This window comes from Cyanistes caeruleus, chromosome 15 (genome assembly GCF_971803275.1).
Source record: "Cyanistes caeruleus chromosome 15, bCyaCae1.hap1.1, whole genome shotgun sequence".
Taxonomy (NCBI): domain Eukaryota; kingdom Metazoa; phylum Chordata; class Aves; order Passeriformes; family Paridae; genus Cyanistes; species Cyanistes caeruleus.
In genome coordinates, this window is record NC_141715.1 from 2,330,352 (window position 1) to 2,357,450 (window position 27,099).

The window sequence follows — 27,099 nt, forward strand, 5'->3', positions numbered from 1 at the left end:
AGGAGCACCTGGACATGGCACTCAGGGCTGGGAGATGGGTCACAGGTTGGACTCGATCATCTTGGAGCTCTTTTCCAACCTAAGTGATTCCATATCAAGAACTTCGATGAATCTTCTCAATTCTGTAAAAGATTGAAGAAAAGGAGGTCTGTGCTCCACATTTGAACCTCTGAAAGTTGAACAGCGTCAAACACTCTTGTCCCACTGAGCCAATGACTCAAATGGCTGAAGAAACTAAACTAATGGGTTAAATGTGTCTGGTTTTTCCTGATCAATAGTTGGTTGAGTTGAGAGTAGTCTGAGGGCTAGAAATGGCTTGTCCTGCCTTTAGCAGCCTCCTCATTCCTCTGCTGCTGTGTTGCAAATCAGAAGCATAGAAATCACCCATCTCTTTTCTAATTAACTCAGATCAGCACTAGACATTAATAGCTGGCAAGATAATAATCTCACAGTTTTATCACCATAATTAGGTCATGAATTATGTCCTGTAAGATCAATAATAGTTTTCCAAGTATTCCATCATTAAGGATTAAAGATGTAATTAACTAATCTAGTCTGCCTTGCATTGGCAGCCAGGGGAAGGGGTAGGAGGGTATGAATGTGGTGCTTGTGGTATGAATGTTGCTGCTCAACACTAATTCATCTGCCACAACACACTGTAGGAAGCAACAGACTGTTCTGGCAGTGTTTGCTTTTTCTTTCTTTTTTTTTTTTTAATGTAACAACAGACAAAAACCTATCTGAAGTGACAAGTTTGCTAATTGGAAAGCTGAGCCCTCCTGCAAGGCAATTTATTACTCAAGCAGAATATCTGTGGTAAAATACTGCCTTTTCATGGAAGCACAAACCATGAATTGTGGAATCACGGAATACCCTGAGCTGGAAGGGACCCACTAGGATGATCAAAGCCCAGTTCCTGGCCTGAAACAGAATAGCCCCAAGAAGGCTGTCGGGAGTGTGGGAGGAAGCAAAACTCCAGGAGTTTCAGGGAGCAGTGTTCCTTGTCCACACTGGATTCATTTGCATGCCCAGGACTGATCCTGCAGAGCAGCAGGATTGTCACCAGACCTGTCCTCAGAGGCTTTTTGTCCCATAGCTCTCCAGAGTGTGTGGGGTGTGTTTTGTGGCTCTCAGCCCATGGAAATGGTACCATCCAGCAGAGTGAGGTCCTGCTGCAGCAGGGGTTTCTTCTGCTGCAAACCGTAATCTGGGAGCACAAGCCAAGAGATGCCACAGTTCCTGTGTCCTGACACGAAGCTGGAGATGCACCTCCAACCCTGCTGGCTCATCTTGAGGCAGATGAAGTGCTGGAGCCAGCCAGCCCAGCACGGGCAGCACAGCTTTGTAGGCAAAGGGGAATGGGAGCTTTAATCCTGCTCCTGCCACGGGCTGACCTTGAGACAGACACTTTTCTGCAGAAGGATGTAATCCTTAGCAGCCCTGAGAGAGGTAGGCAGGTAAGAAGCTTAATTAATGTTTGCGTAGCAACGCGGGGATTACCTAAGACGAGGTGTTAGACATTGGTGCGGGGTTGCTGTGCCCTGTGTGGGCTTGCAGGAAGCAGAAGGTCGTGTCATGATGTCATTTGCAATTCCTGACTCAAGTCTACATTGACGTCTTTCAGACCCTTCTCCTTCTTCCTGTCTCCTGGAGAGCTGTAATTCCTTCCTTTGTAGGGCAGCGTGTTTGCTGTGCTCCACAGCTGATCTGGGACAAGGACCTTCACACTGAGGAGCTGATTGGGATGCAGGAGGTGACAAATATCAGAGCAACAGACACATGACGCAGGAGAGAGTTTGCTGACCTGCTTGTTGTTTCTTCACACGAAGAAAAGAAGATTTGTCTAATGGTTTCTGGTCTGGCACCACTGAAAATGTGGTGGTGCAGGAATCTCGGCGTGGAGGGTTTTGTTTCTGGGAGGTGGTTGATTAGAGCTGAAGGGGCAAGTGGAGCCAAGGGGGCTCACCTGAGGAAGTCTTTTGGGAAGCTTTGGGCTTCCTCAAGAAAGAGTAATTGTTTTCCCTCTTAGGCACGGGGTCCTGGGGATCAGAGGGTGCCTCCTGGGAGCTGGAGGACAAGGTAAAGTGCAGCTTTCTGGAGTAAGGGCCTGTATTTTCTCTGTGGCTGATGACTGAGGAGGAGGCTGGGTGATTGTTTGCTGTGAAGGGGTGAGAAAAAAGGCTAAAGCCTGAAGCAGGGATCTGGGACAGTGAGGACAGAGGACAAGGCAGATGTGTTTCCAGAGCACCCATGCAGTGGGGGAGATCTGGAAGGTGGATGCAGTGCCCACCCTCGGATCTGAAGGGCTGCAGGCTCTTCAGCTGTTGAAGTTAGTGGCCAGAGCTGCTGGGTGGAAATAAATTACTGGGAAAGTTTTGTTTCTGGGGAAACGAAGCTGTTGTGTCATAAATCTGAGACCTAAAGCACAGGGAACAGGTCTGCCTTTCTTTGGATAAAACCCTGGGCCATGGCGTGCCCTCTGGCTGCTGTGGCCCCCTTTCCTTGGCTCTCACGTGCCATTGGCATGATCTGGCCAAAGGGTCCCTGCAGCTTTCTGCGTGGAACGCTGGAAGTTTGTAAGCAAACGGGGTAAGCAGCCCAGCAGCATCACTCAGGAATGTGAAGTATTTTTTCAAGTGGCTCTTTCTAGAAGTGAAGCAGATTCCTGATGTGTGGATCACGGAGAAACTTCCCTGCTGTTCCTTGGGTCAGTGGTGGGAGGCTCTGGCTCTCACCTGTCATATTGTACTCGTTGTACTTTCAGAGCTCTGCGCCCTCACCCTCCTTTATTGTGCTGCTTTTATTCAAATATTCCTTAGCAGCCAGGAAAACAGCAACTCCTACACATTTGGAGAATGTATACCCTGCCTCTGGAGTCACAATATGAACGATATCACTGCCTCTCTCTGCCTGGCCTCGGGTTTTATTTCCCTTGTGACCATCCCAGATTTACTGTTAAGGCACTCTTACTCCCAGGACACTTTGTATTCCAGGACAGACAGCTATAAATTAGAGTCAACAACTTATTTTTTTTTTTTTCACCAGAGACATTATTTCTTCAGGGAGAGTGGCTAGAGGGGGTAAATAGTGCTTTTCCTGACATCCTAGGAAAGTCTGATTAAATAGTAGGATGGCTGTGTGCAATTCGGCTGCGTGGCCCTGGGGAGGAGGATTTAGCAAGGAACATCAGTTCCAAACCTGAGTGCCACTGGTTCACTGAAACACTGGAAATTTGTATTACCTGTGAGATTTCCAGAATTCCAATACTCCAAATATTTGGGGAGAGAAATGTCCAGTTTGTTGAAAACAACATTTCTTGTGAGGTTTGCCCCAACAAGTGCAGCCTGTGGTGTGTCATCATTGTAGCCTTGGCTCCCCGTAGTGAGAGGGAGCATCAGTGATGCTCAAAGGATGCACTTTGGAGCTGGATTTGTCAGTCTGAGCCATCAGCAAGAGCTGATCTTGCCATGAGGAGGCAGTGGCTGGAGCTGGGAGGGAGAAGCAGGATCCAGCTGGATGGGTGCTTCAGGGACGGTGACACTGAGGGTTGAAATGAGGGGAAGGAAAGGAAGGATCCACTGTCAGGAGCTGTCTGATGTCTGTGGAGTGATGGATTGGGTGATGAAATTTGGAGCATGAGTAGGAGAGGGGCAGGGGGCAACTGGGTAAAGAGAAGGAGGAAGTGGAAGTGAGCCTTGCCCAGGGGACAGGTTGGGAGCCACTGGTCCAGTGACCGGAGTGCGGGACAGGAAACCAGTTTCCTTTATCTGCAGCTAATGGCTGGTGACCTGGACAAGCTGTCCTACTTCTCTGTGCCTCAGTGATCCAGCGAGCAGCCAAGTGACCTCAGCACCTGCCTTCCTCTGTCAGAGCTTCCATGGGCACAGTTCATCCTCTGATTTCTGCCGGAGAAATCAGAAGTTTCTTCCTCACTCGCTCATCACCGGAAGGCTCCTGCGCCTTCGCTGCGGAGCCTCACGGTTCCTGACAGGTTCAGGGTTAGGAATCAACAAATACAGATGCTAGGGTTTTTCTGCAGAGAGCTGGGATGTTCAGCTGAGCTGCTGGACCTGCCTGTGCTCTGCCAGCCCTGCTGCAAAGGCTCCTTTTGCCAGAACACCGAGGTGCCCACGACACCGGCCGGGCATCTTGGCCAGCGCCGCGCTGGGAAGGAGCCAGGGGTTATGAAATGGGCTGGCTGGGACTGGAAATGGATGGCAGCACTGAGAGGTGCCTGCTCTGGGGGATTAATGCCCATCCTGGCTGGAGCTGCTCCTCCCAGCCCTATTTGGATATATGACTTAATCGAATCGCTGCCCAATCTGTCAGTAATGAACACATAGAGGAGAGAATGCATTCCACCCTGGAGGAGAGGGCTCAGCCAAAAAGTTGCTAACTAGGTCACTGATGAGCAATCTTTCCCCTCCCTCTGTGTCATTTTTATTAATCACTTGAAAAATAGGTTGAGTAATGATTGCAAGCAACTTGTCAAGCCAATTAAAAGCAGAGAAAGGTAGGGCTGTGAAGCCGAAGACAAATGCTGTGCTGGTTTTAAATGAGTGTCTGTAAACCCCACTGACCTGTGAGCAATTGCCTCCAAAAAACCTGGCAGCATGTGTTTTTCTCAGCGTGAAGGTTTGTTTCTTCTGCATCCACAGGGCAAACAGTTCAGCGTGGCCCAGAGATGTATCACCAGAGCAAAATCACTTTAAATCTGTTTTGTAGCTGCCTTAGTCTGGTTTGACTGTTAGCATGTGGATTCTCCAGTGGGGCTTGTCAAAGAGTTTAGTGCACTTTGAATGTAAAATAAAAATGCTACCGAGCACTTACTACTTACATTTTATGTAATTTGCTTGAATCTAAGCTCCCATAGTGTTGTAGTCTGCCCAGCTGGAAGATAAATTGTCAAATCTTATTTGTTGAACGGGGAAAAGAGCTTCTAGGTAATCTCACCATGGTCTCTGTTCAGTGGGGTGAGTCTCCCCAGAGCAGATTCTCCAGGATCATTCAGCAAATTCAGCACTGGAGTTGTTTTGATTTATTTTTTTACGTGTCGGATGGATTGTGTGTGCCAACAATAAATATTTATACTCTTACATCCTTCTGCCTCTCTATCTGTGTTTTGTCTCCTGTGAGATGCGTGCCAGCACCGTGGGTGCTATGAGACAACGTTACTCTTTGGGAGGCTGCTGTAGAGTGTGTGAAATCCTGCTGTCCAGGATGTTTCTTCCCATCTGTTCCTGGCTCAAATCCTCTTCTCCTCCATTTTAATCACCACTTTTGGTTACCATTCATAGATTGAAATGTGATATTAAGGAGAAGGATACAAATACCTCGTGCTGCCTCTTGCTGCTGCTCTGTCAGCTGGGTGGCAATAACAAAAGGCAATTAGTGACACAAATAAGCTTTCCTGGGGGGTAGTTGAGAGCAGCCTTTCTCTAGAACTATTTATGGAACAAATGGAAAAACACATGCTTCCCTCCTGCCTAAAAGGAGTAGCAGCCCAGGGGAGGGGAGGGATGGATCAATAACCTGACACCTCTTCAGCATTAGGGTCTTGTTTCATAGCACCTCTGAAAACTCAGGGTAGAGAAGAGTGTGGGAGGCAGAGCAGAAGTTTTGTTTTCTGCTGGTGTAGAACTTTTTTAAAGCCTCCTGAACTTGCCAAGAAAAGAGTCGAATGAAGGCATGATTTTCCCCCATTCCATCTTGGAGAGCATTCCCTGCTCTCTGTGCCTCTGTTGTAGCCATCACACAATCAAACCTCTTCTTTCCAGTCTCTTTTTCCCCCTCCCCATGCAAGTTTTTGGGTTTTCCCTGTGGGAAGCAGCCCTGTGCCTGAACCCACCTGTGTTTTTGCCCTCCAGAGTTAATGAGCTCTATGTGGATGACCCAGACAAAGACAGCGGGGGGAAAATAGAAGTGAACCTGAACATCAGTTTGCCAAACCTGCACTGTGAATGTGAGTACCCCTTTCATTTAGCAGCTTTTCTTTGTGCTTTAAGTCATACTTGAAATGGGCCCAGACTGGTACAGTGACCCTTCTTCTGTAACAGGGTGGAAATCAAGTAGCTGCAGCCTCTGCCAATATCCCATTGCCTTGTTTCAGGCCAGGGCACCTGTTTTCTTGGACCATGTGTTAATGGCTGATCTCCTTCACTGGCTTCTTTCTAAATCTCATTTCCTTTTTTTTCTTTTTTTATTTTTTTGTTATAACAACCTTTTTGTGACTGGGAACAAGAAACCTGCCAAGTTCCATTCGGAACTCTGACTGCACCAACTGGTCCTTGGCTCTTCCCAAGTCACCTGCCTTGTCTGCCTGAAGTTTTTCTGTTCGTGTTTGGGATTGCAGGCAGCTGGCAGGACATGGGAGGTGTATTTGTGTCAAGTAGGCAGCCTGAAAAGTTTGGTTACAAAGTCTTTCTGGGATAACAATTTCTGACAAAGGGCATTATTAGCTCAGTTTAGTCAAATGTCAGGAAAAAAGGTGTCAATTTTTTTCAAGTAAAAGCAATATGAAAGGTTTCCTATGAAACCTTCCTGTTACTTATTTACTTTTAGTTTTATTTTTTTTTTTTGTCTTCTCCTTCCCACCTCTGCAGTGGTTGGACTGGACATCCAGGATGAAATGGGAAGGCACGAAGTGGGTCACATTGACAACTCGATGAAGATCCCTCTCAATAATGGGGATGGCTGCAGGTTTGAGGGCCACTTCAGCATCAACAAGGTGAGTGGCAGTGACAGTGGGTGAGGGTGTGCTGGCAGGATCCATTTGTAAAAGTGAAAATTTGAACATGTGTGTCTCTCCTGCCATGTGTGTGTGTTCATGAACCCCATCAGACAGAAATTTATGTCAAGTGTGGGGAGAGGAGGCTGCATGGCCAGACCCACAGGGAATGTGTCAGATCAGGGGTTTTCTTCACTGTCCAAAGCAGGTAATGGAGACAGAATTGCTGAACAGAGAGGGCAGCTCTGTGCAGCAGCCCGATGTTCAGGGGATGTGCGAAAACCCTACAGATGCCAAAGGGCTTCTGTGTTTATCCTCACGACTTCTGCACCTCCAAAGCCTGACTCACTGTGGAGAGGTCTTTGGCAATGGCTGCATCCCAGCTCTCCTTTGTTCTGAGGGCTGCAGAATGACAGGAATGTTCCCTACTGGAGGCTGCCAGGGCTCCTTGCTTGGATGTTTGGAGTACAGCACGAGGCCCCGCGCATGCTTGGTGGGAATGCTCTGCTTCTGTCTCAAGGAATGAAAATCCAGGCCTGGAGGAGGCTCCTCTTTGGGGTGGGTGTGTTCAGGATTGAATAATCTTCTGTGTAATGCTGGAGATGACTTGCTGGGGTGGGGGAGGCGCTGGTGGGACCCGCTGATGTCCTAAGAAGGGCACACCCTTTATTCACTCCTCTTCGTGTACCACAGGCTACAGAATCCAACTTCCTTCTTTTCCTCCCAGGTCATGTTAAAGCACATCTAAAAATAACAGACAGAACATCTTGCTGATTCTGTGGCATGGAAAGGATGAGGGATTTAAAACCAGGACTTTTTCCTCATCTCCAAGCCACCAGGATCACTGGCAGCTGATAGTCCACAAAACTGGGAAAGGGTTTCTGGGAAGGTAGTCCTTGTCCAGACAATTCCCAGAGCACAGAGCTGAGATCCCTGGGTGTTTGTCTGCTGGATGTGGTGTGTCCTGCTCCACAAAAGCAGCTCCAAAATGGGGTGCAGAATGTGGCAGTGAGGAGCTTCCTCCACTGCTAATTTGTGTCTCATTTAGTGGCTGGGACAGCTGTCACAGGGAGAGGAGCTGACCCCAGGACTTCTGGCTCTGGAAACCTGAATCTCTCGTGTGTGACCTGGAAGTCTGCAGTCCCTTGGCAGGAATTGGACAGGCTGAGCTGGGAGCTGGAGTGGGACCTGGCCAGGCTTGGAAACTTAAGCAAGGCTTGCACTCAGGTGTTGCTGTCCCAGCTGCCGAGGGAGGACAAGGTGACAGTGAGATGATGGTGTGTGCTGCTCGCTGCAGGGCCTGACGCCCTGTTTGCTGAGCTTGTTTATGACACAGCTTGTGTCCACACCTGAAAGTGTTCCCAGGAGTGCACTGCTGTTCCTCAAGTCATTAAATCAGCTTTCCTGAAAGCACATGGAACGGGCATGTGGCCTCCTGTGGCCCTGCTGGTGAGGTGTCTCTGCAGAGAGAGGCACCGCTTGTATAACCATCCTCCCACTCCTTGGGCCATGCCAGATTGCTCCTCTGTGTTGCTTCATTTCACAACCTTTTCTCAATAGGAAAATATTCTTGCACCCTCCATGACAGTGATTGAGCTGTGTCTGCTGAAGGACTTCAGGGTTAGTGACCTGAGAAGTGTGTGCATGCAGAGTGGTGCCATCAGAGTGACACCAGGGCTCTTCTTCTGGCTTGGAGCTGAGCCTTTAGGTGAAACTTGTGGTTTTCAGCTCTTTGTATTTCCCTCCATTAAAAAAATTGAAAGGATGGGCTCCTGCTGGCTCCTGACAGGTGGAGAAGGGGAAGATCTAGGTTAGTTTGTAAAGAATGCCCATGTGGGGTTGGTGGTGGATTTTATATAAAACTCATCCTTGCACACAATCTCAACATCCCCAGCTTCTTGGGCTGCTCTGCAGCAGTGGGCCCGTTTGCAAATGCCAGATGTGGGAGTAAGACATTGAGCAAGAGAGACAGGAATTTTATTTTAGTAGGGGTGAAAGACATAGCCCTGAGTGCTGGGAATCCCTGGAGCTGGGAGTGAGCCACTCATCATCTGCTGGTCAGGAACATCAGCAGTGTGGGGGTGCCAGACCCGGGGGCTGCAGGACGTGAGTGTGGTGATGTTGGTCAGGTGCAGGAAGGTATCACAGATTCCTCCACCTTCCTGGATGCATCCAGGCATTCCCATGTCACATCACAGAGCCTAGCAATGCCTTGAGGGATAAAATGTGAAATCCTGTCTTCCCTGTCTTGGCTAATTTTAGGTCCCTGGTAACTTCCACGTGTCGACGCACAGCGCGACGGCGCAGCCCCAGAACCCCGACATGACTCACGTCATCCACAAGCTCTCATTTGGGGACAAGCTACAGGTGAGTCCTGAAAATTCCCTGGCTGTAGGGGAATGCAGTGAGAGTGGTTTAATATTGGACACTTTGTTTTTATGGAAGGCCTGTGTGTCCCTGCAACATAAGCTCAAGTCTGGAAGAGTTCACGGCTGCCACCAGCTGGGACAGGAGCGGTGTCCAGTCACAGAGCAACTGTGCTGTTTTCTTCTGAAACTGAAAATGCTTTTGGAAAGCTCTGTGGCTGTCTTCCTGACACAGGCAAGGAGTTAGAAATGAGGGTTTGTGGCTCAGCAAAATCCTGTTTTTAGCAGGAGCAGAGCAAACAAACCTTTCTGCCTTAGTGGAGGAGCAGTAATGTGCCCAGGGAAGATGTGTCCTCACTGCTGTGTTTACCACAGCAGCAGCCAAGCTCTTTTTAATTCACTTCACTGTACTTGTATAGCAGACACCTAGCAGTCACATTTGTTCTGTGGAACACAGGTTAGACTTAGCTGTGCCAGTTCCCTGCTGGGAAGAAGCTGAGTGCATGCACTTGCCCAGTGGATAGGGTTTCACCAGGTGCTGCAAGTTATGTAATATTACCTGATTTCTCAATAAGGACAGATTACAGCACTTCTCTAGCCTACTTCCAAGGAGCTGGCCTCACAGGTGGGAGTTCCACATGTGCACACCCAGCTTGAGACTCACCCTAAACATTACTTACCCATAGTCTCTCTGTAATCTTCTTTCCTCAGCACAGACGTCTCATTAGTCTGCTCCTTTACACCCACTTCCAAAACCCTTTTTCATGCTAACAAGTCTAAGCGTTGCTTTGTAGTCTTCTGATTCTGCTCCCGGCTTCTTTTAGGAAATATCTTGTGTGGGAACGAGGAAATATTAGCGTATAAATAAGCTTGGCTTAATGTCTGTAAAGCACACTGAGATTATGGAAAATATTGGGTGAGTGGTAATGGGGAGCTGTGCAGCCTGCGTGGGAAATGGGCGCTCCGAGGGAGCATTCCCATTGTTTTATCATGGACTGCTGGAGTAAGGCAGCTGGAGGGTGAATCAGCATGAAGGAGGAGCCTGGAGAGACAAGCAGCAAGTGCCTTCAGTTCTTGTGGTGAGAAACCTGTCTAGCAAAGGTGGAGTTGGCTCCTGATTCGGACAAGTTCAGATGAGTATTCTCAGAGTTCAGGATAACTGCTGGTCTGAGTGCTCAGGAGGTGCTGCTGGTGCTGCAGGCAAACAGCACTTCAGCAGCACAAATTAAAGAAGGATCTGTTCACCAAACAGGTGCTACCACGAGTCAGCAGGCAGTGAGAGCCAGCAAGTGTGGAGAGCTTTAAATCTGTCTAGGTGCACCTTTGAATATTTCAGGTTGTCTCCACCTGCTTTGATGTAATAAAAGCTTGTATTACTCAAAGAGAGTGAGGAGCTTCTCATTCACTTGTGTCATGTGCTGGGAGTTTGTGGCTTGTTACTGACTCTGCCACAGTGATCCACTGAGGGACATGCTGTGTGTTCTCCAGAAAAACCAGTCTCTTTGAAACAGAGATTTAAATATCTTCTGGCACTGAAAGAGCTTTGAGTCTTCATCAGTGCTTCGTGCACAGTAGTGGCAGACTTCATGGAGATTTCTCCCTCATTTAGATGAGATCAGATGTAAAAGCTGCAGAATTCAAACTCATGCAGTGAGTTCCTGCATGGCAGGTAACCCAGTAAGGAGAGAGGTGAGGAAACAGGAGATGTATCAGGGACTCTCCTGACAAGGTTAAACCCAGGACTATTCAACACCATGATGTAGAACTCAGTAGAAATTATGATTAAAAATGCAGCATTTCCTATTTCCACATCTCTCTCTTTACTGGGTTACCTGACAGCTGGAGGTAGGAACCCATTGGTTTGAATTTTGGTCTTGTGTACACGAGGGGGAAATCTGGCAAAAGTTTGAAGTGGACCTTTAAGTCTCTGGCCCAGATATTCTACAAAACACTTCTTAGCTGTATCAAGAATGGAACATAACACTGTAGCCTGCTCTGGAGGGCTTCTTTTTCCTCTTACACCTTTTACAGTGAGTAAAGAATGAGCACAGCCTGCAGATGTAGTTTGGGAATGGTTATGTGAAATTCCAGCAGAGCAAAAGGCCCTTCAGCAGGATCAGCTGTTGCTTTTGCTCTGCTCCTGTTCCCAGCACCTTCCAGTTGAACTTGCTGATGATTTTGTCCCTCCAGAATTTCCTTTCTGCTGAGCAAACCCGGTTCACTTGCTGCTTCCTCCATCACCCACTGCGTGGTGTTGGGAATAGGGAAATGTCCATTAGGATGATGCAGATACATCCACGTGCTGTCAGGTGTTGAGAGGGTCTGGGGAGGAGATGGCATTGCCCTGTTGGTGAGGTGAAACTGTCACACCCATGACCAAATCCTCCTTCCAAACTCTTCTTCCCTGTTGTCTGACTTCAGGTCAGGAACTTCTGGGTTGTGGAGTTCTTTGTCCTTTCTTTGTACCTTGTGAGCAGCACAACCTCTGACCTACAGCTGCTGCCATGGGCTTTTCCCAGTCTGGAGAGTTCACACATGGATTATTCTGTTGGTGGAGATCAGGTCACAGCGTGTGCAGGGCATGGAAATCCTGTTACTCGGGGCAAACAGACACTCACAGGTCTGAAATCAGCTGCAGGAAAAACTGAAGGGATGTCAGTGTTGGGATGTGTCCTTCCCATCTCCAAGGCTGATGTACAGACCCAGCTGCTCTGACATGAGCCCCTCTAGAGGAGAACTCCTGAGTTTTAACCCCAGTGTGACTCCCATTTATTTCCCTTTCAGCCTGATAAATTAATTTCCCAGTTAACTCTGCAAAGCTCTTAGGAAATACCTCACGGTGAAAATTTCACAACTGGCCTCTTCCAACTGCAATTCCTTTAACTTTGGAGTGGTTTTGAAGTTTCATCTTGTAAGATGTTGTGAAATCAGCTTTTTCACTTGGAGCCAACCACTGTGATGATGGTCACTGAAAGATATTTGGGGTCATCTTTATTGGGTTAAGGCTTTGTTTTTTGGAAAGGTTGAATCAGGCTGATCCCCTGGTTACAGGGTAGGGAAGCAAAGGTCAAGAGAATCAAGTCAGAGCAGAGTTTCTTCATCCTCCTTTTTGCTTTCCAGGTCCATAACGTTCACGGAGCATTCAATGCCTTGGAGGGAGCAGACAAGCTCAGCTCAAACCGTGGGTATTCCTGGGGATTGCAGCTCTCAGCCACCCTCTGCAGGAGGGAAAGCAGGGCCATTCATGCAACACTGCTGTGTCCAGAAGTCTTTCATTTGCCTCTTTAGCCAAAATGATCCAGACATTGCTGGCTGACATTTCCATTTCCTGCAGTGCTACAGAAAAGGCTTTGCCCAAAAGGTCCTTTGCAGTCCCTGTGGAGTTTTTTATCCATATCCTGTTCCTGTAGTGTCCCTTTGCTGCTGTTACTTCCACCAGAACTTTTCCTTGTACTTGTGTTGCAGATTACCTTGAGATTTCTACTCTGGATGGTAAGGAGGGCATTTTCATGGCTCTTCTTTATGACCAGCACACAAAGGAAAATTCAGTGCATGCTACAGTTCAGTGTAGAGAGTTGTCTCCTCCAGGGCATCAGTCCTGTCCATTTCTTGGAACAAAATTTCTATGGCTGTTCCTGAAGCTATGCAGTTGTGGTTTGTTTTTTGGTTTTTTTTTTACCTCCAGGAGCCAAATGTCATCATGTTACACTTGGCTAGAGGGTCCTGCAGAGATGCCATTTCAAATTCTGTTTTAGAACTGTTTTAGCAGACACAAAAACCAGAATGAGCCATTTAAATAATGAAAAAAAAGAGAAGAATTAAGCTGTAGGAGAAGGAAGATGAGAAAGACATGAAAGTACACAGGTGGTGATACCTCAGGTTTTTTTTTCAAAATTATCTCAGCCCTAACCTCAGCCAGCTCCTGATTTAACCAGGCTGTTTGTGGTGATGATAAAAGTATTACCATTGATAGTTACAAGCAGTTAGGAAGGTTCAAGTAACACCAACCTTGGGTGGGCTGTGGTCCTGCAGAAGTGCTGGGCGGCTCCTGCTGTCACCCCAGTACCTGGCAGGGTTCTGAACAGAGGGCAGAAATGTGGGATGTGAAGCTTTGTCACTGAGATCAGGAGGAGGGAGACACCCTTTTCTATGACTTGCTCCACTTTGAATTGTTCTGCTCAGTGCTAACATGTCCTTCCCTTTCCTTCCTTGAGCACAGCCCTTGCCTCTCACGACTACATCCTGAAGATTGTGCCCACGGTGTACGAGGACATGAGCGGCAAGCAGCGCTACTCCTACCAGTACACGGTGGCAAATAAGGTAAAGGAGCAGCTGCTTCTCCAGGAGCCTCCTCTCTGCATCCCAGGGCACGTTCAGCCTCTGTTCCTTCCCCTCCTGCTCCTCTCTGTGCCCTGCACAGAGGTTTGTAGGTGAGCAGTAGCCTCTGCTGGGAGAAGGAGGAACTGAAGCTCTTCAGAGTGGGGCTTTTCCCAGTGCTGCCATTTGGGATTGAGAGGGTTTGTCCAAGCAGGTGGTGGTGCTGCTTTCGTTCCTGAGGAAGGTGTTCTTCCTCCTGGCCTTCTTTAGCTGATGTGGGTTTCTGTAAATTGTGTTTGCAGGCTGCAGGAACTCCTCTTGTGCCTGTCAAGGTGCATCTGAATGGAGATTCTAATCCAGCTGAACACCCAAAACATCACTTCCACCTGGTTTTAGTAACAAAACAGTCTCAGTTGTGATGGATGGATGACACAAATAAATCAGCAGAGTTTTTAGCTTTTTACAAATGTTGATTTCACACATTAAGCCACTGAACTGTAGCAGCAAATATGTGCTAGTTGAATATTTCACAGTCGCTGCTTTATGATGGTGAATTATCACAGAATCCATTAGTTTGGAAAAGATCCAAGGTCACCAAATCCTACCAGTGACCAATTCCCACCTTGTCACCCAGCCCAGAGAACTGAGTGCCACATCCAGCATTTTAATAATTCAATGTTTTGAATTCTTTTAAGGAAAAAAAAAAAAAATCCCTATTTACTTTTTAAGGTAGAAGGCATCTTCCAGTTGAAAATTATTTTGCCATTCAGGTACTAAATGAAAGTCCAAAATCTGTTTGTAATATCCAATTACTTCTAGTTTTTCCTAACTGATAATTAAGGACACACTCTCCTGGACTAGTTCTCAGATTAATGTTCCTGACTTTTGGGCTTGCCTGTATGGTGTGTCCCAGGGATTTGGACATCTCCCTCTGTTCAGATTACAATGTATTTGTTCTGCTTAATGTCACAACTGCTGTTCTGATAAGACTCCTGTGACAGGAGTTCTGAAAGTAATTTGGAAAATAGACAGCAGGAGCTTTTGACACTTCTGTGAGCTTGGCTGCAAATTGGGGCGTTCAGCCAAGTCTGACTCATTAGGACAGGATTGCTGGTGGGGAGAAGGGGAGAGGAAGGAAAAAATGAGGTCAGTTCTGTCAAAACTGAGGTGCTGAGAGGCATTGTTGCCTCTGTGCTTGCTTCTCGTGGTGCTTCAGCCCTTTCCTCCCACCCTGAGCAGTGGGAAAGGGAAATGGGGAGCTGGAGCAGTCTGGCACAGAGTGAGGAGTCCGAAGGGGAAATTCTGTCTCCTCTCTTAGCTCCCCTGTTTCCTCACTTCCCACATAACCACTGTCCCAACATGAGCTGCAGAACTCAAATAAAAGCCCTGAAAATGGCATGACTTGGGACTTCTGCCTCTCTTGTCATCATGGGATAAACTACCTAAAAATAGGGAAATTTGGGATTTATGTAAGATGATTGAAGATAAATGCTGTTTCACTGTCACGCAGAGAGCAAAATTAATTTTTTTTATGTCATGCTCATGAGCATCCTGTTGCTTGTTCTTTTTTCATCTTCCTGGAGTGCTTGAGGCTGTCTTTGCCTCTGTGTGAAGGAGAATTGAACCAGGAGAGGTTCCATTTGCCGATATTTTTCTGTATGCAGTTTCATCCTGGCTTTCCACAGGAGTTTTGCAAGTGGTTTGAGCATGGTTCCAGTTGATTCATACTAAGAGGGCAAAGCATTCCCATTGCTGGTCCCCGTGGGGAGGGGGCCTGACAGAGGAATGCAAGGACAAGGAGGGATTTTCAGGCCATTACAAATTAAATTCCATTTGTTTGGTGAATGATTTACATACAAAATGTAGACAAACATATGATTTACAGAACCTGCAGCCAGGCAGTTTGTATTTAAATAGAGCAGATCTAGGATGGAGAATCAAAGACAGCCTTTCTGCTCAGTGCTGTAGCTCTGAGTGAAGGTGGGAGTGATCACCATCACTCTGTCCCCAGCTCTTTCATTATCAGGAGATTGTTTTCCTGGTTGATAAGGATGGGAGGTGAGCAGTCACATTGGAATTCACTGTTTGCTTCTTTCCATCTGGTACAAAACAGTGGGGTGAGGGCCAAACCCACAGAGGCAGTTTTATGGCAGACACTCTCTGGAGTGAGACTGCTCACATTTTGTGCCATTTTCCCATTTTTTCCCCCAGGAATACGTAGCCTACAGCCACACCGGCCGCATCATCCCGGCGATCTGGTTCCGCTACGACCTGAGCCCCATCACAGTGAAATACACAGAGAGGAGACAGCCTTTGTACAGGTTTATCACATCGGTGAGATACCCTAATCCTCTCCTCCTCCCTTCCTCTGCCTGCCTTTCCTGTCTCTCCTGAGCCTTTCTTATCCAGAGGAATTGAATTTCTGCCTCGGAGCGCTGTGACGTGGTGGAGATAAAGCAGCACATCACTGGGGTGGTACTGAAGTGTCAGCTGTAAGTCCAGTGCTCTGACAACTTGATTTAATAGCTGGACATAAAGAGAAGGGAAATGAACCTGTTCTAAAGTGCCAGGCTCTGCCTAGGCAGGATGGGCTCTATTGCAGCGTGCCAGCTTGGAAATAAAGCTGACGTGGTTAGCAGGAAAACTGAAATAAACTGCTCAGTATTGATGAGATCAAATGTGCAGAGAATGGTTTGTTTTGGAAAGAACCTTAAACCTCATCCCATTCCACTCCCTGCCATGCCCAGGGACACCTTTCACTGTCCCAGGCTGCTCCAAGCCTCATCCAGCCTGGCCTTGGGCACTTCCAGGGATCCAGGGGCAGCCACAGCTTCTCTGGGCACCTGTGCCAGGGCCTGCCCACCCTTTTCCACCCCAAAGTCATCCTGGTCTCACCTTGAGAGGTTTCCTTTGTTCAAGTGAGGGAAGGAGAACTGTTAGATGACACAGAGCTGCCTGTCCCTGCTATCTGCTGCCATTTGGGTGATTTTTATAGTAAATAGGAAGAAAACTGGCAGTGGAAATTTTACCAGCAGCCACTTCTCTCCTCTCCTACAAGACACTGAATTTTTTTTTTTTTACACTGAGTGTCACTCAGTGCTGCTGCTTGGCTTAATATGGGAATGCCAGTTCCAGGCATTTACTCCTGGGTAGAAGTGGAGAAGAGCTGCATTATCAAATTCCAGAGGTGTTTTCCTGACGAGTTACATTTGGATCTGTCCAGAGAGCATCCTGCAGTCCTGATCTCAGCATCCAGAGCAAAGCTGTGCTGGCCAAACTGCTCATTAGGCAAAGAGCTATTTAAAGATCCTCCAGAACTTAAAAAAAATATATCTTCAGGGAGTTGGCTTGAAATTGAAGCTGCAGTGAGCTGTGCCAGTAAGGCATGAAGGAATGTGAAGCAATTGATAAATTGGATGGAGTGAAGACCTCAAATTCTGGTTTTTAAACCTTTTGACTGTTTTAATTGGAAAAAAATCACATAAACAGTGTGAAGAAACTTGAAGATTTTGATTTTGCAACTTGTGATAAACAGCAAGTTCCCTTCACTGAAATTCAGACAGTGACCTCTGGAATGCACAAATAACCAGATAAGGGGGCTTGAGGTTAAACCTAAATGTCGTGGTGAAAGACTTTCTCTTCTTAGTGTGTCTGCTTGCCTTAAAAACATAATCCTAAACAAGGTCAAACATCAGAATTTCATGGCTTGGCATCTCATTCTGCCTCGGCTTCTTTGCCTAAAATTATGCTCCCAAAGGTTTCTTACACATCTTCTTGGGGGTGAGGGTGTGGAGGTGTTTTCGTAGGAAATGGTTTGATAGCTGGGATTATTCTTTCATTTTATTATCAGTGTTGATTCACCACTGATCTGCCATTATATGCCTATAAAAAGCATCTTTTTGGAGTTGATGAGTTGACATAAGGGATCACAGGACAGGAATTTCCTCCCTGGTTGCCACAGTGACATTTTGGATTTGTATCTCATTTGAATTTGTATCCCATAACCTCAAAAACTGAAATGTGTGTTTCCTCCTGAGGATCCAAAAGTGGAACAGCGGTTCCACTTCTGTTTCTGATAAGATTTAAAGGTTGATTAATTTTCATTAAATAAGAATTTCAGTTCCTCCTCTTCCCCAAAATGACAGTCCTCTCCACACACCATATTCCTCACTGGACTGAGTCTGAGTGTTGAATCACTGTCTTTAAAGGTAGCCAGGCACTTCCTGGCTGCTGGGCTGCTTAAGGAGAGTTTTGCAGTTGATTTTTTGGCTGCTTTCTTTGGTCTTGTAGATGTCTGTGGAGCCAGGCAGCTCCCTGGGGGCTATTCCAGTTGTGTGTCCTTACTCTGGAGGATGAGGATGATGTCAGGACATCCCACAGGTGTGACAGACACTCCTGGTGTGGAGGCAGAGCCGTGTTCCAGGGGCTGGATCCTGCCTCTCAGCCTGGGCTGGGGCCCTGCTGAGCTCCTTTGGGCCAGGGCTGCAGTACAGGAGGGCAGCCTTGGCTCTGTGTTACAGCTTTGCAGCCTGGCAGGGGGAACAGCTCTGCAGAGGATCAGAACACCTCCAGCCCTGCCCTGTTTGGATGACATGAGCTGTTCTTTACCCCCTTCCTGTATCTCCAGCATGGCCTTTTGCATCACAGTTGCTCTGGAGACCAGTTAGTGATGAGCAGCACTGGGCTGAGGGCCAGCAGGGACTGGGCTGGGGCGTGTGGAGTCACTGCCTGGCTGTGGAAAGCATCAGCAGCTGTTCAAAAACCACAGGCTCTGGGATAGGGGCTCCTTTGCTGTTCACTTGGGCTCCCCTGCAGCTTTCAGTAAATTTAAATTACTCCTGGGATGGGGGGTGGTCCTGGGGGCTGCAGAGAGGCTTGAGGGGGGTCAGTGCTGGAGGGAAGGACACACTGCTGAGGGGTGTTGGCTCTTCAGCAGAGAGCCAGAGCCATCTCCTGCTGCTGCTGGCAAGGTTATCTGATGCTCTTTGTCACTCGTGGCTTTGCCCTCCAAAGGGCAGCCCTACAGCCCTGCAGCAGCACTCCCACATCCTCTCTGTCCCCCTTCTAACTCATGCCTGCTCCTTAGGTTTTTGTGGTGTGAAGAATTATCCTCATTTTCTGTACCATGTGAGAGGTGCTTTCTGTTGGTTTAGCTTAAGTTTTTTGGGTTTTTTTACTCTACGTGTCATGCTTGAAAAAGTTCAGTACTAAATAAGATTTTATATTACTTGTGGGTCAGTGCTGCCACTGTCACTGTTCCATGAGTTTGCCAGGGATTCTGGAGTTAACCACAGACACTTGGCAGCGTGTTGAACACAGGGGTTTTTTGCCTGTCAAAGTGCACTGTTTAAAATCAACTCATCCCTCAGAAAGAGAAGCCATTCAAGACCTCCTGGTGGAGGTTATGGAGCAAGGGGAAAAGTTTCACTTCTGAAAATTCATGAGTTCCTGTAAGTGGCCAAACTGAAAGAAGGTTTTATCATGAGATCAGTGTAAGGGCTGGGAGGGGAGAGCAGACAGAAAAGCAGCCAAAGTTCTGCTGGAGCATTCAAAATCCAAAGAAATTCCTTTTCCTGGTATGAGAGGACTCATCTGGCCTCTAGGTGTGAAAAAAAAATAAAACTGGAAATAATGGAGGGTGAGAAGTGGAGCAGAGTGGTTGCAGGCAGTCATTTCAGCCAAGGGAACAGGTACTGACAGGTGTCACAGACTCAGTCCTGTGGTGTTTTTAAAGCCAAGATGCTGTTCTGCAAGATGTGCTGAAAATCTCAGGGTGGGATTCTGCAGTTTACCTTAGCAGGAATTGCCTGAGGGTCCTACTGGTCCCCTCTGACTTTAGAAGTAATTTTCAGGCTTTAGGACATCCCAGAGAAGCAGTCATGTATCTGACACTTGCCTTTCTGCCACCTTGCTTGCAACCTTGCCTCCTCCTGTGTATCCACTCGTGTTTTCCTTCAGGCACGAGCCTGCATCCCACTCTGCTGTGATCACCTTCTCTTCAAGGTGCATTCCTCGTGTCCAGAGGGCTCTCACTGCTGGGATTATTCCACTTCTGTGTCTCTTTCCCTTCATCCTTTACTGGCTGGGCCTGAGTCAGACACACCTCATGGAGCTCAACGCAGATCATGTCCAAGAATTTATTCCATTAAACCTAAAGAAGTGCCTGATGCCTGCTTCCCATACGTATTAGAGCTGTGATGATAAAGAAACACTGGTGCAGCTCCTGTGCTGACCTAGAGCCCAGCACTGGTCACAAGGACTCCAGGCCCTTTTTTCGTCACCAGGACGCAAAGCTGTGTGTGCAGGAGGCCCCAAGCCAGTGCCAGGTGTGTGTGACTCATCCCCACTCAGCACTACAGAGCTCTGCAGATGAATTTCTATTTTTTTTTTCTATTTTCCTGCTGCACTGAAGTCAGATTTTCCTGCCGTGTGATGCAGGATCTGGCTGTTGGACGGGGTTTGTGTTTGTGGTGTGACATCTCCCGTCAGCTGAGCTGCTCTGAACTGAAATAACCCAGCTCCCTGGTGGGCATTTCCCCTGGGGAGTCACCCTGTGCCCCGAGGGACAGCAGGGAGGGGGCCACAGGGGCAGGAGCTGCACCTGCCCCTAAAAATCCTGACTTTACCTCAGGCTGGTGCTCTGGTTTTAACAGATCTGCTGGAATGCTGAGTGTCCTGCAAAAGTCACATTTCCTGCAGCTCCCCATTTCACTCTGCTCACTGAATGTTCATATCTTGGTTAAAATACCCATGGAAAGGAGCTCACTGTTACTGAGCTGTTTGTTCCTTCCCCTCAGCGCTGCTGCTGCTGCTCTTACGTTGTTTTTTGACTGTGACTTTGCCCATGGGGTGTTGTGTGGGAGAAGAGACGTGGCAGGGTGTCTGTAGTGTGACACCAGTTCCCTTCTGTGCCAGCTGTGTTGCAGATTTATAACATTTATCATAGAATTATTTAGGTTGTAAAGAGCTCCAAGGCCACTGAGCTCAGCCTGTGCCCCATCCCCAGCTTGTCCCCAGCCCAGAGCTCTGAGTGCCACCTCCAGGGATGGGATCCAACCCTCCCTGGGCACTTCCAGTGCCTGAGCTCCCTTTCCATGGGGAAATTCCTGCTGCTGTCCACCCTGAGCCTCCCCTGGCCCAGCCTGAGGCCGTTCCCTCTCCTCCTGTCCCTGTTCCCTGGCAGCAGAGCCCGACCCCCCCCGGCTGTCCCCTCCTGCCAGGGACTTGTGCAGAGCCACAAGGGCCCCCTGAGCTCCTTTTCTCCAGGCTGAGCCCCTTCCCAGCTCCCTCAGGAATTCTCCAGCCCCTTCCCAGCTCCGTTCCCTGGCTCCAGCCCCTCAGGGTGTCTCAGTTCAGCCAGAACTGGACACAGCACTCGAGGTGTGACCCCAGCAGTGCCAGAGGGACAATCCCTGCCCTGCTCCTGCTGTCACGCTATGTTTGACACAAAAACATCTGAGTTATGCTCAAGGCTGGCTTCCTACAAACCACCTGGAGGGGAGGCAGAAGTCAAACACCACAGGAGGGGAAGAAAATCCCAGGGTGCCACCAGGCAGCGTTCACATGGAAAGTGTGATGCACCACAACGTCACCTAAAAATGTTACCAGCCATGTTCTAATTGCACAGCTCCAATTTCCTAACTCCCACATTTTTTACTTCAGAACTGTGATGCTCTTTTAATTTGGTCTTTCACGCTGTATAAGGTGAGGTGGTTCTGAGAATAACACCACTGGGTTGTGAGAAGGGGAACAAGACATGGAGTTTATCTCCTGACAAGGGCCTGCCTTGGAAAAAAGGGGATTTGTTATGAGCTAGGAGCTGAAGGAGAGAGTAATCCCAAACCAGTGAGCCATTGTAGCAGGGAAATATCTTGTACTGCTGGTCTTCTACAGCCTAAAGGATTCTGTGATTCTGTTTCCACAAGGCCTCTGGTTTGACAGAATGCACAGAATATTTCTGTGTTTTTGTAGCACTTGGGAAGTGAAGGAGGCTGTTAACTCTAATCAGGAGATTAATTTTTTCCTTAACCCTGTTCTTGGAAGTAATTGCATGTTTTAATTCAATCCAAGATCCACATTTTGTGTGGAAAACTTTGTCCCAGCACGAGTTAAGCTGGCTGCTGTCAGCAGCCCTTGTCACGGAAAGCGTTAGGCAGAGCTGTGGTGTCACTGGGAGCTGGGTCTCTGTTACTCACTGCCCTCCACGTGATATCTCAGTGTCTTTTGCCTGTTTGTAAATTATTATCTTGTGAAACGGGGAAAAGACTACAAGACTGTGGTGTTTACAACAGAGAAATGTAGCAGTAGGAAGATGTGAGCAACACAGAGCTTCTAGAAAGCTGAGTTAGGTGGAGTTTAGCCCAGAAAGGAGCAGTGTTCGTGCTGTGGGAGCTGGGATCTGTGATGGGCTCAGGCTGTGAGCAGTTCAGCACTAATTTATTCCACTGTAGGGAAGGGTTTTTGGGAATGATTCTGGTGTAATTCCATGCCCAGCGCTGTCACCCAGCTCTTACAGTGCTTCCAGAAAATCCCCCAGCAGCAGGATCCCTCCTCCAGTTGAAGCTGTGTAAAAGTTCCCCTCATTGTTGACAAACATCTTTTCCTCTCTGTGTAATTCCAGATATGTGCCATCATTGGAGGAACATTTACTGTAGCTGGGATCCTCGACTCCTGCATTTTCACAGCATCAGAGGCCTGGAAGAAGATCCAGCTGGGCAAAATGCAGTAGCAGTGAAACTCTACCCTCAACTCCAAGGACAGGAGCAAAGATTGAGAAATCTACCACTACCTGTTTTTGTCTTTATTTTCTATTTGATTGAATCAGTATGTTTTTCTCTAATCAGGCTGCTCAGTGAAGACATCTTCAACAATTCAAAGAAATCTCCATGCATTTCAGAGCTCTGAGAGGGAAAAATCAGTGGAATCAGGGTGTGGATTTTGATTCCTTCCCCCCAGAAAGAGAGGTTGAAATGCCATATGAGATCTAAGCAAGGATGGCAGCCTGTCCTCTGGGAGGTTCCTATGGCAGTGTACAAAGTAGGGAGTAGATGGCAAAGAGCTGAACTGTCCTGTGGCACTTTCTGGAGGTCTGTTGGATTTGCATGATCAGACAATCGACTTTTGTACAGGGCAAAATTACACATGAGGAAGAAATTCCACCCGTGGTGCCAAAAAGGTGATGTATCTGTTGGTGAGGAATGGAAAGTGTTAGTCCCCACAGCAAACCTAAGAGACAGAGGGCAGAAATAACACATCAAGAAATGTTTTGTGCTTCTGTTGAAAGCTCAGTCATTCAGATACAGCCTTTTAAACAAAGTGAGAAAAGGAAGCCTTCCCCAGCTACCTTTTCCTGAGTAATCTGTGATCCTAGCAGTGGAGGGCATTTCTTTTACTCTGGATGTAAAAGTGGTTTCATTTCTTCCCACTAACTGAATATCCAGTCTTGTGTTTACAGGTGGCATGAAGTAAAAACCAAACTGAGCAACACAGTTTTATGTGGCCTTTGCTTTGAAAGGGAATAGTTGTCTTTACAGAATTAGCTTTTATTTTCTCTGTTTCTAAACACAGACCACCCAAAAGTCTGGATTCTGCATTTCTGCTTTATTATTGCTGTTGGTGTTTTTTTTTTTTTGAAAAGAAGTTTTATATTCTCTGTGCTCAGAAAACTGGTGCAGCCATCTGGGTGGATGAGCACAGCTTCCCCTCTTGCTTTGTGTGTGTGTGTATTCAATACACCTGTCAAACACAGGAATTCTGACTTTTCAGGATTTAAGGTGCCTCCTTTTTCCTTTAAAACTCAGTCAGGAGTCTTTTGTGAGCCCTGGGCTGACACTGTTCTCCCACAGGTACACAGGGCAGCATTCCCACAGGCTGACCCTTGCTGGGAATTTTGTTTGACCCCTTAAAATGGTACCTGAGCTTCCCTGTCCTTTCCTTCAAGCCTTGTCTTCTGGAGCCTCCAAAAAACGGAGGTGTGAGGGGAAAACTCCTGCCAGGAGTGTCTTGCATGTCGTGCTGGGCAGGAGGTCACAAAAAATGAGACCAAATGCCCACCAGTGCATTTTTCCAGAGCCTCATCAATGTTCCTTGAGTAGTGACAGTCTCCGCATGCCTTGTGAATGTCTGAGCTGAGGATAAACAAATTTTAAGTCTTTCAGGATGGATTAAAAAAAAATAATAAAATCATAAAATAAAAATCTTGAACTCAGTGCTGTAAATTCTAAGATGGGTGCAGGGTTTCTCTTGGATGATATCCATTGCCTTTTCCTAGAGGCAAAATATCCAAACTTTTATGCTGTGATGATATGAATAGTTGAATATTCAGTGTTATTGTTAGAGTCAGATGCATTTCAAAAGAATTCCTGATTGTCTGTTGAAATTGTCTCATTGCTTTGGAAGTAGGGATGGTGCAGCCAGATTTATCCACCCACCAAAAAGAAGCAGCCAGCTGCTCTCCCCCTGCCATGCTCTGCCCTGTAGTGACTTGGGACAGCATTGGAATTTTTCCCTGTTCTTACTCTGGGCTGATTGCTCTTACTTAAACTGGATTGTGTAACTTCCTGTACCCCTTCATCTATGGATGGATTTTTATTTTTCTTGACTCTTTTTTTTTTTTAATTTTTTTATTTACAAAAAAAGAACTTGAAAATGAGATCTTGTGTTCATTTGGGGTGCGTGCCTGCGAGTGGAACCCTCTGGACGTGGGATTTTCCATGGCAATTGCTTCTCCTGCTGGCTGAAGGATTTCCTCTAATCCACTGTGACCAGCTGAAACTCACAGCTAAAATGTCCTAATTTTTCCTTTTGGATTTGATGAGCTTTTGCTGACAGCTGGGGAACAGTGGATTACAGTGATGAGATTTTTAATATTTTAACATCTTCCCTAAGCTGAGATTTATTTAGTGCATCCTTCTCCTGAGCTGGGCAAGGGGAGATCTTTGCAGTACAGTTCATTTTCTGAAATTTCTCCTCTGGTACAGTTTCTTTGACACAAGCAAAGGTTTTTGCAGATTCCTTGTGTCCCCTGGTGTGTTATTGCCATCCTTCTCCCCATTCCCTGTCTGTATTAAACTGCCTCCTGTGCAGTCCAGGCCAGTTCTCTAAACCAGACCAGTGAAATTGGTTTGTTTGGGTTGGTATTTTGGGTTTTTTTTTTTGGAAATAACAGACTTCAGTGTGCCTGCTCTCTCTGCCAAAATATCCCCTACAATAAGTAATAAATCACAATTTTGGTGTTGGGTTTTTTTTGGTTTTTTTTGGTTTTTTTTTTTGTTAGAGGTATAAATGGAAACCAAACTGCACTCAAGTTCTGGCAGGAGAAACAGTGAGTACCTTGGTTCTCTAAACCAGCTGTAAGCCTCTGAGTGCTGCCAAGCCAAGGCCACCTTCTGGGGCTGTTGGAAATTGTGGTGAGCTTTTGTCCTGAGAATTGTCCTTCAGACCTGGCTGGCTCGGGTCCCACCGTGGTACTGCATCGTGTGTTTACAGAGGAATCTGCTCTTCATCTCTCCAGATGTGAAAGCAAGGCACTTACTGCCTCTGCACCCATGAGATCTCACTTTTATTCTTCATTTTCTGAAGAGAAAATGAGCTTAGTCGTGCTTTTAAACGTCTTTGCAAACAAAAGAATTTCGAGTCAGAGCAGAAGGAAACCCTCAGTTGGAGGGTTCTGACTTTGCCCTTTCATGTCAGTGTTTTGGTAGAAGTATTTGGGTTTCCAAGAAAGACATCCCTGTAGGAAATATTTGAAACTCACATTTTAAATTATTCCCTGTAACTCTTGACTCCACCCTACGCTGAGAACTTGAGGCATAGGATGCTTTGCAATGGTGGAGTTAAAAACTTCCAGCTCTAGGGAAAGTTATTAGCTGTATTCTAGGCAGTATCTGGACTGCTGAAGAGGATTTTTAAAAGAAAATAAAATGGAAATGGGGTACAAAAATCCGGGAGAGATGCGTCTGTGAATGTTTGAGCTGATCTCTCGAATACTTGGATTTATGTGCGCTGTAAAAAACGAGATCTGCAACGTAGGTGGCCCTGTCTGCCTCCAGTTCCTGAGTATTTCTCATTCAGTGTTCTTTCTCTGGGTGACACACGGGCTCTAGGGGCTGGGAATGGCTGTGATGAGTCTCTGCTTTACAAAAGTTGTTTGAATTTGCAGTTTAGGGATGTCACTGAGGGGTTTCTCCTCGGAATGTGGGAGAGAGGGGCAGGGAGGAGGAGCAGCCCTGCCGTGTCTGGTACAGCAATGTTTAAAGCACAAGTCTTTTACATTTCTACAGTGGAGACTGTTAAGGAGTTCTGGCATTTGTCTTTTTAATTTGCAACCTTATGTTAATAAACTGTTAGCCTTTTTAGTTCCATAATTAAAAATAAAACTCTTACGTGTTTCCATTGGCTCCTTGTTGCGCTCCTGTTGCAAAATCAATCTAAAGGGGCTTTTTCTCTTTTGTTTTTAATTGTGATTTCAGTGAAGTGAGCGTTATCACACAGTGAAATAACTGGGAGCCAGGTCATTGTGGTGAAAGTTAGCACGAGGCTCTTTTGTAATCGGCCCTGAGTCATGTCTGGACATTCAGTGCTCGGTTTTGTACAGTACCAAGTGTCCCAACCTCCCTTTTTTTTAAAGAAAGGTGAGTGAACTGTTCTTGGGACTTGCTGGGTTTGGCTTTAGTCATTGTGTTCCTTGGTATATGAAATAACACAAATTTCGTCCCACTCCTCCTTTAATGTCCACTTAGCCTTGCCTCATAACCATTTAGAAATAAGTCTCTGAGGCAATTATTAAAGAGTAAAGGGTTACAACACAGTGAGCTTGAGTTCCAGATCTCTGCACCATCTTAAGGAACAAATTCCCTTTATGTTGGTGTGGATCCTTGTGAAGGAAGAGAAGCCTATTCCAGTGATTGGAACTCACATTTCCACAAGTGATGGGGTGGTGCTGAAAGTCCCTTGCTCTATGAATGGTAAATAAAGGTGTTTGTCCAAATCCCAGCCTGGTACAACTCAGTCCCAAACTTTCCCAACCTATCTTTATAAAAAACCCAAGCCAAACCCAACCAAGCTGTGTCTCAGCCAATTAATTGGATAATTTCTACCAATTTTCACTGAGAATAAATTAATCTCTGTCCCAAAAAGATGTACTAGGGCCACATTTACCTGCAGGGGAACTGGTTTGTGCAGGTGAGCTGCTTCACAGGGACAGGGATGCAGGTGACAGTGACACTGGAGCAGGGAAATTTGAACCTGGCAGAAGGGGAATTTGTCCCTGGGGGCTGAGGGACATGGGACCAGTGTCACTGGTGTCCCTGGGGGCTGAGGGACATGGGACCAGTGTCACTGGTGTCCCTGGGGGCTGAGGGACATGGGCTGGGCAGGAGGAACCAGTTTTCACCCTCATTCGTGGAGAGAAGTGACTGCTGGTGAACAGCAGGGGAGGGCTGAGTGGAGAGAGGGATGTCCGGGTGAGGATGGGGACAGTGCCCGGGTGGGGATGGGGACAGTGCCCGGGTGAGGAGGGGGACAGTGCCCGGGTGGGGATGGGGACAGTGCCCGGGTGGGGATGGGGACAGTGCCCGGGTGGGTGGCAGGTCCTGCACCGCGGGTGATGCCCAAATGGGTACCAGGAGGTGATGGCAGGTGGGCAGCAGGGATGATGCTCAGGTGTGTCCCGGGTCTGTTCCAGCTGTG

The 27,099-nt window shown here is 47.2% G+C and overlaps 1 protein-coding gene across 1 annotated transcript in view; it reads left to right on the top strand.

Annotated features, from left to right (window-relative positions):
• The window catches only part of ERGIC1 (endoplasmic reticulum-golgi intermediate compartment 1), a 56,152-nt gene extending 30,351 nt beyond the window's left edge, over window positions 1-25,801 (top strand). The window contains exons 4-10 of the mRNA XM_086852355.1: window positions 5,868-5,962; window positions 6,603-6,727; window positions 8,990-9,094; window positions 12,214-12,274; window positions 13,313-13,413; window positions 15,622-15,744; window positions 22,031-25,801. Of these exons, the coding sequence (XP_086708481.1) occupies window positions 5,868-5,962; window positions 6,603-6,727; window positions 8,990-9,094; window positions 12,214-12,274; window positions 13,313-13,413; window positions 15,622-15,744; window positions 22,031-22,138 (718 nt within the window). The 3' untranslated portion in view covers window positions 22,139-25,801. The remainder of the gene's footprint in view (window positions 1-5,867; window positions 5,963-6,602; window positions 6,728-8,989; window positions 9,095-12,213; window positions 12,275-13,312; window positions 13,414-15,621; window positions 15,745-22,030) is intronic.
• Window positions 25,802-27,099: the final 1,298 nt, after the last annotated feature.